The 10,322-nt window shown below is 52.4% G+C and overlaps 1 protein-coding gene and 1 pseudogene across 5 annotated transcripts; both read left to right on the top strand.

Moving 5' to 3' along the window:
- Positions 1 to 685: 685 nt before the first annotated feature.
- Positions 686 to 9,875, top strand: DNAL4 (dynein axonemal light chain 4). Of its 5 annotated transcripts, none has more exons than XM_016205289.2 (5): positions 686 to 761; positions 6,186 to 6,394; positions 7,308 to 7,391; positions 8,718 to 8,816; positions 9,448 to 9,875. In XM_016205289.2, exons 2-5 carry the CDS (start codon positions 6,326 to 6,328, stop codon positions 9,469 to 9,471), a joined length of 276 nt encoding a protein of 91 aa, XP_016060775.1. In that variant the 5' UTR covers positions 686 to 761; positions 6,186 to 6,325; the 3' UTR covers positions 9,472 to 9,875. The 5 variants fall into 5 exon arrangements, with proteins under 5 accessions (XP_016060775.1, XP_087670124.1, XP_016060774.1 ...); XM_087813998.1 differs by having other exon boundaries at positions 9,320 to 9,875; XM_016205288.2 differs by lacking the exon at positions 9,448 to 9,875 and having other exon boundaries at positions 8,718 to 9,411.
- On the top strand, positions 3,079 to 3,188 carry LOC148093935 (U2 spliceosomal RNA; annotated as a pseudogene).
- Positions 9,876 to 10,322: the final 447 nt, after the last annotated feature.

The following is a 10,322-nucleotide window of genomic DNA, read 5'->3' as shown; positions in this document are numbered from 1 at the left end:
CACCAATCCAATAATCCGCAGGTTCTTGTCCCTTCCATCGTCATATTAATACTTTCAGATTCATTTTCCCTCATAAAGGGAAAAAGGCTCTGGGCAGCCGTGCCTTTAATTAGATGGCACAGTATCCCCCCTGGACTGGGACGAGGCGGCCATGAGGGTGCGCTCCAGCGGGAATAGCACCTGGGTTGGTTCTCAAGGAGCTTTGCCTCGATTCTTTCCTTTAACAAGTTACTCAGCCTCTCTCGAGCTTAGTTCAGGTGGGGTTACAAACACTGCGGTCCAAAGGAACTGTGGTGAGAACCAGGGAGGGATCCTTGTAAAGCCCGACATAAATACTGGTTATTACTGGGCTTTTTGAGATCCTAATAAAGTAGCAGCTCAGTGTCACGACATAAACAAATTGCATTCGTTATCTCAAATGCTAAAAGAAACCCCCAAGGCAATACTGCTTGTAAAAGTTTGTTTCTCTGAAATAAGAACTTCTGTGTGCCCCTGGCTCTTCAGGCCCACTTAAGACAACTATAAGTTAAGCCCCGCCTCTCTGGCGTCTAAGCCACGCCCCTTCCGCGCAAACCTCTACGTTGTAGGGCCCTTCGACATTGAAGGACATTTCTAATCACCAATAAGAAGTGAAGTTTTTGTCAACGTCCGGTGAGGGGTGGGACTTCCTTGCTGTTGCTAAGACACTCTTGTTTTGCTCCTTGACAACCCTGGCGGGGGTGAGCTAGCTGCGGCCCGGGCTCCAGCCCCCGCGGGAGCAGGTGAGGCCCCGGGGCTCGGCGGGCAGCCGGGTGGGGAGGGCCGGCTCGCAGGGGAGCCGGGAAGCTCCGCTGGGCTTGCGGGGCCTCGCCCACCGCGGAGGCCCCACCTCAGTCTCCTCCCTGCTGGTCCCCAGCCCCAGGTCCTCCCAACCCCCATCCTCCCACTTAGGAGACCTGCGAGCTCGGTGGTGACAGGTTCGCCGTCGTGATTCTGCAGCCGCCTCTCCCCCCGCTCCTCAGTCGAGGCCCCGTCGCGCTTTGCGCTCCTTCGTACTCCCGGACCCGAACCCCGCCCCCAGCACCTTGACTCCCCACCTTCCGAGGAGTTATTACCCCCCTCTGGCGGCTGGGCCTATGCTCACCAGAGCCTGGGCCTAGACCGCTGGACTTGGACAGTAGGCGACGTGCTGGTCATTTCCCTCCTTGGGCCTCAGTTTCCCCATCTGTGAAAGAGAAGTTGGGCTGAATGATCTCTAAGGCCTCTTCGACTCTGACCTTCTAGGATGTGATTCTTTGACCCAACTGCAGGCTTCCCTGAGGATGTGCTTCCCATTGAGGAATCGGGTGTAGTGAGAAGAACCTGACAAACTGGTTTGGGTTCCCAGTTGCAGGACCGGAGTTACCTCATCTCCCTGGGCTCATAGAAAATCAGGGTACCACAGAGCATCTCCTTTGGGATTCTGAGGAAGAAAGAGTCCAGTCCAGCATAGATTCAGTATTTGTTACTTTATGTCCTTCGTCTCTTCCCCACATTTTTCCCCTCAGAAGTGCCACCGACTCCCTTAGTGTGAGCTGTCATTTCTCCATTTGACCCTCAAATCCAGATCTCCAGCTCTGTTCTTTCTCCTGGGTTTCCATGGTTAGGGATACTTGGGGGTGGGGATGGGGGTAGAGATTGAGACATTGATTGATGTGATGGTTGGACTCAGTGGCTTCCCTTCTGCCCCTGATTACCTTCTCTTGATGAGGCACCTCCATTTGCACATGTCGCCAGCAACTTAAACTCAGTAGTTCTAAAATCAGACTGGCCTGCTCTCTCCCTCTCTGTCTGTTATGCCTGACTTCCCCTGTGTCTCTCAGGGGTATAGCCATCCTGCTGGGGCATCGCCCGTCATTCTGCCATGCCCATCCCACTCAGGCAATCATGAGGTTGCTTTGGTTCTGCCTCAGCAAGGATCTCATATCCCTTCACTTCTGAAGCCACCACCCTGGTTCAGGTCTTTAATGTCTGTCACCTGGGCCATTGCTGTAGCTTCCTAACTGGTGTCCCTACTTCTGGTCCCTCCTCCTGTTAACTCAGTTATATTAACTAGAACAGTTGCCCCAAAACACAACCATGTCAACAACCCCCAAGAGACCTCCAAAGGGCTTCTCATTCCCCACTAAAAATATCCACAGTTCTTAAGCCTAGGTTTTAGGGCCCTTCTGTACTTTCACATCCTAACCCCGCCTTTTCTCCCAGCCTTCAGTCTCCCTTCTCCTTTGACAACTTCTGTCCTCCAGCCACATTGGACTCTTGGACTTGCACAGAAAATGTTTGGAGCTTTCTGCGTTGATATCACCCTGTTTGTGCCTCTCTTCTGCCTGGAAGGTCTTCCTCACCTGCTGGGATTCCTACTCACCTTTCAGGGCCTGACTCAAATGCTGCCCCGGCCCCCAAGCTACTCTTACTGTCCTCTCCCTGCCCCTCTAGAATTCTCCCCTTTCCTCTCTCTTTGCATCTGTCTTGTGGCACTTACTGCTTTCTGTCATGAACCACAGTTAGTTCCTTGTGTACGTGCGTTGGTCTCTCAGATTGTAAGTTTAAAAATAGGGACTAGCTCTTGCTTGTAGTGGAGTAATTGGAAAAGCATAAGCTTGAAGTCATATATACCTGATTGAATCCCAGCTCCTCCATTTATTAGCCAGGAGGAATGTCACCTTCCTTTTTTCAGTCTGTGTGGTCATCAGGACAGTAGGGATGATAGTGCCTGTCTGACAGAGTTATCAGGGAGTAAATGAGCTCCTGTATGCAGAGCACCCATTCTGTTGCCTTTCCTAAGGTCAGTGCTCAATAAATATTACGGAATGAATTTGATATGTCCTCTCCCTTCCTGGGGGGGCAAGTGAAATATAATTTAATTACAATGTAGATATTTGTTGGTCTTTTGGCATTTGCCAGACACTGGACTTAGTGCTCTGGGGCACCTACAGCAGAATAGAGAAAGTCCTTCAGGCCCTGGTGATTGTCTGACTCCTGACACACTGCCAAATCATGACTGGTTGTGAGATGTCACCAGCAATGAGCAACTGTGAATGATCTTTTTAAAAACAAGTCAGTGGTTCGGCCTTTTGGCTAAGATCAAGCGTAAGTATCTGTTCTTACCAGTTCATTATCTGATACGTCATCTATCTAAGAACAACATATTTAAAAATGTGCTAACTCCAGTTTATTTTTGTGATAATGTCATTCTTAGTCTCTATGTTCACTTCTGTTCTCTTGAGTGGGAAGGGGAGGTGGGAGACTGCATTATCCACGGTCTGCAGTAAGTAAGCAGCTCTTCTCGTGCAGAGCGAATAGCTGCGACAGTTATGACTTTTTGTTGTTCTCTGTATCTTGACCAGAATGTTTGGGTTTTCATCCAGATCTGTATAAGACATGAGTCAGTGTTGTTTATTACATCATATTACACATAAAGAAAATGTCTTGATCAAGTACACGGAGGGGCCCTTGGGGGAAGAGGAGTGTAAAGGGCTGGAGGGAGAGCAAGGCTGCCTCTGGCCTTGTGCGCCAGGATGGGCCCTGGGACGGGTCGAGCTTCGGTACCCAGCGGATTCCAGTACGCTGGCCATGGGCACACTTACATTATTAAAGGGCTCTCTTTTAGGCCCAATGTGAGTCTTTTTGGCCTGGAGCTGTCAGGTACACACTCATTTGCATGGAAGATTGATAAGGTTATTAAAACCTCAAGTTCTATTTTTGGTAGCATTCTTTCGGCAGGGTTTTGAATCATGTCTGAATGACTGTAGCTGTACTGTAATGATACAGCATCATCAAAGATTCTCCTACCTTTCTGTACTGGGAAGCACCATCTGATACTATTCCTTTTCATCCCATTTGGACTCCGGAAGCTCCTGTAGTGCTTATGAAAGCTATTTGCACGCTCTTTAGCGGACTTTAATAGACGTGGTCAAATCATGTGGACAAAGTCCTGGCTAATATGACGGTAGAAAGAGCAGTGTGACGATCATAGTTCAGAGAGCTTTAAAGTGTTTGTTTGTTTTTAATATATCTTTATTGATTTCAGAGAGGAAGGGAGAGGGGGAGAGAGAGATAAAAACATCAATGATGACAGACTGGGGATTGAGCCCGCAACCCGGGCATGTGCCCTGACTGGGAATCAAACCATGATCTCCTGGGTCCTAGGTGGATGCTCAACTGCTGAGCCACGCCCAGCCAGGCAGTTCAGAGAGCTTCAAAATTTCAAAATGCTTCCATGCATATCCTTGGTGCTTGCAACAGCTTCTGAAGCTGAGATGGTATTATCCTGTTTCATTGAGGAGCAAAGCTGGCTGGGGTTAAACTACTCGCCCAAGGCTGCAGAGCAAGGAGGAAGGAAGAAGTCATTTCAGTCACATAGCTGGCATTCAAGCCTAAATTCTCCACCTCCTGGTCCTGTGCCTTCTCTACCTTGCAAGGTGACGCCCCCTACCCCGAAACTCCTAATGGCTTTCCCCCTGTTCCTGAAGCATGGGCTTTGACATACCTCCGAAGTCTTGTTTCATCAAGATCCCATATGCCGAAGAAGGGTCCATGCAGCTGTTGCAGACCCTGCCCCCCCGAGGGCTGGCTGGCATGTTCATGATCGCCTCCGAATGCCCTTCCAGGCTCCTCCATGCTTTTTAGCACTTTTTTAGCCTGAGGATGAATTGAATCAAACAGAAATATTTAGGTGGAAGAGGCATAAGCAGCTGCTTCAGAATTTTAAGTTCCCATTTGAAAATCTCAAGAGGTAAACAAACCTTAAAGCCCTTGTCCTTTTATCATCAGTGCAGCCACCACCTTCTGTCACCCCTTGGTAACTGGAGGAAGACCCGATAAAGTGGCCTCTAATAAAGCAAGAGGGACAGGATGGAATTGGAGATGGGCCGTAAGTTAATGAGCGAAGACAAAGTGATTCACTGGATTTTGTGAAATAAGAAACATGAGCAGAAAGTACAATGAGATTGTCCTTGGTAGTTTGCCAATTTATATGTAGAACCAAACAAAACCTACTAATATCTGAATGGTACAAGTGCCCAGAATTGATGAGATAAGAAGAGCCATCTGTCCGCTGAGAAATCAGAAAATGCCGGTGCAGTGGGATGGTGGAATCGGTGCCAGGCTTCCAGCCTCGGTTGAGGGAGCGACCAAATGGGATGGCGCTGAGGGCTCCTGAGGCACCGGAGAGTGGGAGGGAATGAGAGCACAGCCAGGAAACGCACAGAACGCTCAGTGCTTGGCCAAACAAGGTCAAGTTAGCATTAGAATAGCAAACTGAAAGGGAAGATCAAACGTTTATCTTGCTGCTGGACTCGCTTGAGCCACGCTAGTAGTCAGGCACTCCAGGTCAGTTTTGTGGACGCCTACTGTGTGTCAGTGCTGTGAGAAGGCATGATGAAGGATCAGGGGTGCCCACACCAGAGACGGCCCAGACTCAGACCCCAGCTCTGCTGCTCACTGGTGGGGGACCTCAGGTCAGCAACGTAACAGCTCCGTGCCAACCACATGCCTGGCCTGTGATCATTGCTTACGTACATTGTCTCATTTGGTTCTCATAACAGCCCCATGAGATAGATATGACTGCCCTCATTTTACTGAGGAGTCTGAGGCCCAAAGCCATACTGAGATGAGCAGTGGAAGCAGCGCTAACACCTAGGCCTCCAACCCCTGGACCAGCCAGACAGGACAGGGTGGCCTGCGGGGGGTGGGCAGGAAGAGCTAGAGAGCCTGGCGTGCCAAGAGGACAGAGCACCGCTATTCCCGTGCCTTCTGCAGGTCACAGAACTGCGGAAGGAGGCACTCGCTTTCCCATAAGCCCAGGATTATGGATCATGACCTGATACTATTTAATCACGTCTGCTGAGAAATAGGACCATGCACATAGTGGGCACGCAGTGAGGCTCTGTTTGTTCGTTGCCAGCTCATGGCTCTGTCCTCAGCCTGGCCCGCAGTCGGTGTTTGTCTTGATGACAGTGTGGTTGCGGCATCACTCCAGTGTGTTCTTAGCCAGGTCCCAGCATCTCCTGTTGACTCATCCTCTCGTCTGCAGACTCGCTGGCCATTTGGAAAAGATGCGGAGGAGTTAAGACTGGGAGGTGTCAAATTGTTACTGAGACAGTTCTAATTTGTGATGTATGGTTTTAGAGACAGCTCTTTTCTCCTGGCTTTTCCTGTTTCTACAGCACCCCTTGGGTGAAGGCGTTTTCTGCTCCCATCAAGCTGGCAGGGCCTGCTTCCTGAGTCTCCTGGGTGTGTTTTAATTGCCAGTCCCAGCACCTTCTGAGAGCCCACTCTCCCTTCCAGTGGTCACAGTGGAAGGATCATGGGAGAAGCAGAAGGGAAGAAAGATGAGGCTGATTATAAACGGCTGCAGACCTTCCCTCTGGTCAGGGTAAGCCCCAGGGGAGGGAAGCAGGGCGGCCAGCAGGGCCCACGCAGCCCTGGAGAGAGGCGTTAAGAAGGGCTTTGCTGGCTCAGATGTAGAGTTCTAGAAGTCAACAGTAATTCATTCTTTCATTCATTCATTCATTCAACAACTGTTTATTTAGGCCACCTGCTATATACCGGGCACTGTTCTGGGCACTGTGGATATAGTAGTGAACAAGGCAGACAGGCCTGGCCACAGGAAGGAAAGGCTTAAACAACATAGTTTCAGTTCCTGAGAGGGAGGAGGAGGTTTATGGGGAAAAGCAGGAGTTGTCTTTTTAGCATCTGAGTAAAGATGTAGGAGTCCAGAGCCCAAAAGAGAGATTAAAACTGGGGATGAAATGGTAGGACACCTCCCCATATATAACAGAAATAAATCCACAGAACAGGCTGGATCGCCCAGAGAGCAACTAGCCCAAGAAGGGGAAAGGGTGGAGATGAGCCCAGGGCCCTCCAGCGCTGGGGCCGCAAGGGGTTCCAGCCAAGCGGAGAAGAGCAACCAGAGCGGCGGGAGAAAACAGGAGCCATGGAGAGCTGTCTCTTCAGGCTTCGGGGTGAGATCAGCTGTGCTCTGAGGCAGCTTGTGAACCGTTTCCTGAGCCGCATTCTCTCCTGCCTGGCCTGCCTTCTTCCCCGGGTCTCCGGGCTGGCATGTGGTACTGATGACACTTTGTGCCCTTGCTCAGGGGCTTGGGCCTCAGAACCCACATGGCTCAGCTTGAGTCTGTGCTCCTAGTCCCCAGCTGTGCACCCTGAGTAAGGAGATGCCAGGGCATTTACCCAGTGTCCGTGCCTTAAGCTTGGGACAGAGAGGCCAGCCCCGAGATCAGGCCATGGGCTAAGCCTCTTTCTGTTTGTCACCCCTGCCCTGTCTCTAGCACTCGGACATGCCAGAGGAGATGCGAGTGGAGACCATGGAGCTATGTGTCACGGCCTGTGAGAAATTCTCCAACAACAACGAGGTATTGCCATTGGTACAGGCAGCCCCTTGTGCCTTTGGTGACCCCCATGGTTGAATCAAGAACCCCAGTCCCCACAGCCAGCTCCAGAGCATCCTGCTGGGACCAGGCTAAAGCCTTCCTTAGAAGCATTTGTAGCCTGGGGAAGGCCAGTGAGGGAAGAGGCTGTTGCTGTCCATGGGCTAATGTGGTGGTCAAGCCCAGCCCTAGAGGGAGAAAAGCCAGAGGCGTCTTCGTGAAGCCCCTGCCCTGTTCCCTGTCAGGTGGGCTGCTGAATAGGGCACCTTTCCCTTGGCTCCATGCCAGTAGAGAACAGGCCCGCCCAGGCATTCATTCATGTATCCATTCATCCATTCAGAAAAGGTGTTAGACACCATCTCTGTACCAGGCGCTGTTCTCCGTGCTGGGGATGTGGCCAGTAGGCATCAACACGGGAATGTCATTCATCAATCCGGTAGTGAGTGAGGAAGAAATTGGTGTCATGGCAGCCAGTGGGGAGGCAGACCCTGGCCAATGAAAGCTCGGGGGCCCGAGTTCAAATCCCATCTCCAGCCCTTCCTTGCTCTTTAACTTTGGATAGGTCATTTCTCGTCCCTGAGCCCATTTCCTAGTCTGTAACTGGGGTAGGGGTGCTGCCCCCTCCCTGGGCAGTGAGGATGTGTGCAATGAGGTGATGCGGACCAAGTGCTCACATGGCACCAGGCACAGTGGTGAGGCTGCTGGAGCACAGCAGATGCCTGAGCCTGGGACTTGTCCTGCAAAGACAGGGGCCTCTGCCCTTCCCTAGACCTCTTGAAAGAAGCTTCTGGAAAGAGCAAGCACGGGAAGGAGTGGGGGCTGTTGCCATGACTGCGGGAAGCAGTCCTGCTTATCTCCTGGGAGCCTGCCGAACCCATCAGGGAACAACCTTTTTGTTCCCTGAACATCACCCGACACCTCGCAGTGAGCATCACAATCCTATACGGCCTGCAGGCTGCTCTTGACCATGTGACTCATTTAGTCCTGAGAACAGCCTGGTGCTGACCCAGACGCAGGCACTGAGTGGCAGGCCTGAACGCAGACCCAGGGCTCTGTCTCCAGCCCCAATGCCTGCTCTGCCACCTCAGCAGGGTCTCCCTGACCAGTGAGGGCATGTCTGCCTCTCTGGCCTGTGCAGTATCCCTGGCAGGAGGTGGCCTGCGTGGAAACCCTTTCCCATGGTTCCAGGAGCAGGGGAACAGCAATACCAGGGCAGCAGGCCTTTCTCCTGCCCACAGAGGGAGCTGACTCACGCACTCCCCTGCCCCCCCCCCCCCCCGCACCCCTTAATGAGCGCCCTCTTCATTCCAGAGTGCTGCCAAGATGATCAAGGAGGCGATGGACAAGAAGTTCGGCTCCTCCTGGCATGTGGTGATCGGCGAGGGCTTTGGGTTTGAGATCACACATGAGGTGAAGAACCTCCTCTACCTGTACTTCGGGGGGACCCTGGCTGTGTGTGTCTGGAAGTGCTCCTGACACTGTCCCCTACCCCTGCCCCCGACCCTGCGGGGCCTTCTCCTGCCATCCATCTGGCATGGGGAGCAGCCCCAGGAGGGTCCTAGTTTTCTGAAGGAGAGCATGGGGCCTTTCTTTTGTCCTGTGTACCAGTGTCCTAAGCCATGCCCAGTGTGTGAACTTACCAAGATCTGTATCCCCAGGCTCCCAGCCATCTCACTCTGGGTCCCAGGGTGTGAAGGGGGCAGTAGGCAGTGGTCTCGATGCAGGGGAGGGCGGCAGATGTGACAGGGTAGGAGGAGGGTGGGGAGGTGGAACTTTTCTCACAAAGACGTGCCAGCCCCACCTCTCTTGGGGCTACACCTGCTTGCATCCGGGAGCCCCCTGCCTTCCACCCCAGCGTGCTGTCAGGTGCCCCCTGCACATGTCTTTACTGACCATATGCAAATGGCCCCAAGGAGGAGCCTCTCCTCCCCAGGGGCACCGGCAGCTCCTCTCTGTCCTCTGAAGAAGTGGTAACTCCCCAGAAGCCCTTCCCCAAGTTGACCCCAGGCTGAACCACCACTGCATCTCATTGGGCCAACAGCTCCACCACCCGGCTTCAGCCTGAGGACCAAGCAGCCTTCCCATCCCCTCCTCCTCCCCAGCAGCCAGGCTCTGTGAACCTTTCCCACTGCCTCCAGCGCAGTTGGGACCAGTGGCTGAGGGCGTGGGAACTGCCGTCCAGCACTTCCTCCAGGTGTCACTGAGCCTCCAGGTGTCACTGAGCCTCCGGTGAGCCGCCTGGGCCAGGAGTGCACTCACCGCGAGGCCTGTTTCAGCAGGGAAACCTGGCCTGCCAGTTACTTCTCATCAGGGACCGCATGCTAATTTGTACTTCTTATCTCTGCTGGGTTTTCTATATTCTTTTTGAGTGTGGGAGAAGCGTTTTAGTAGAAGGATGAATCCTATTTTCCATAGCGGTCTTATTTATATAAATGTCTTGGTTTTTACAATTAAAATGGAAAAAACTCACTCGATCTACAGCCTCTTGAGGTTGGGCAAGATGTGATCAGGATCCTCAGACTGGTGTATCCCAGGAACCCAGAGAAACTTCTGGCTGGACAGCGAGGCTGCTGGGAAGCATGTGCCCAGGCACAACTCCTGACCCTGTCCCCTCCCCGTTACCTCGTGGGTTCAGGCTGAGTGCAGTTGGATGGGGCCATATGTACACTGACTGGGATTCCCTTGATGGCCAGACTGAGCTACTGTAAAGACGTTTCAGTCTCGTATAACTTAGTTCCATTCAAAGGTGTTTATTCAGCAGCTGTTGAGTGCTAGGCCCCAGGAGTGTGGATGCAAAGATGGAAAAGCCACAGACCCCACCCTCGGTGATCAGGATCAGGAGCTCACAGTAGGTCAGGGAGGAACACCAAACCCAGTCATCCAACAGTGTGGAACTGACGTGAAAAAGCCTGCCAG

Source organism: Miniopterus natalensis, chromosome 2 (genome assembly GCF_054644295.1).
Source record: "Miniopterus natalensis isolate mMinNat1 chromosome 2, mMinNat1.hap1, whole genome shotgun sequence".
In the NCBI taxonomy this organism is placed as follows: domain Eukaryota; kingdom Metazoa; phylum Chordata; class Mammalia; order Chiroptera; family Miniopteridae; genus Miniopterus; species Miniopterus natalensis.
The sequence above is the reverse complement of the archived record's forward strand: the minus strand, read 5'-3'. Positions and strand labels throughout refer to the sequence as shown.

Excerpts from the sequence above, each read along its gene's own strand:
- DNAL4 (XM_087813998.1), top strand. The coding sequence starts at position 6,326 with ATGGGAGAAGCAGAAGGGAAGAAAGATGAGGCTGATTATAAACGGCTG. Across the intron at positions 7,392-8,717 it reads AATTCTCCAACAACAACGAG|AGTGCTGCCAAGATGATCAA; the intron begins GTATTGCCATTG and ends TCTTCATTCCAG. Across the intron at positions 8,817-9,319 it reads GGTTTGAGATCACACATGAG|GAGGAGCCTCTCCTCCCCAG; the intron begins GTGAAGAACCTC and ends AATGGCCCCAAG.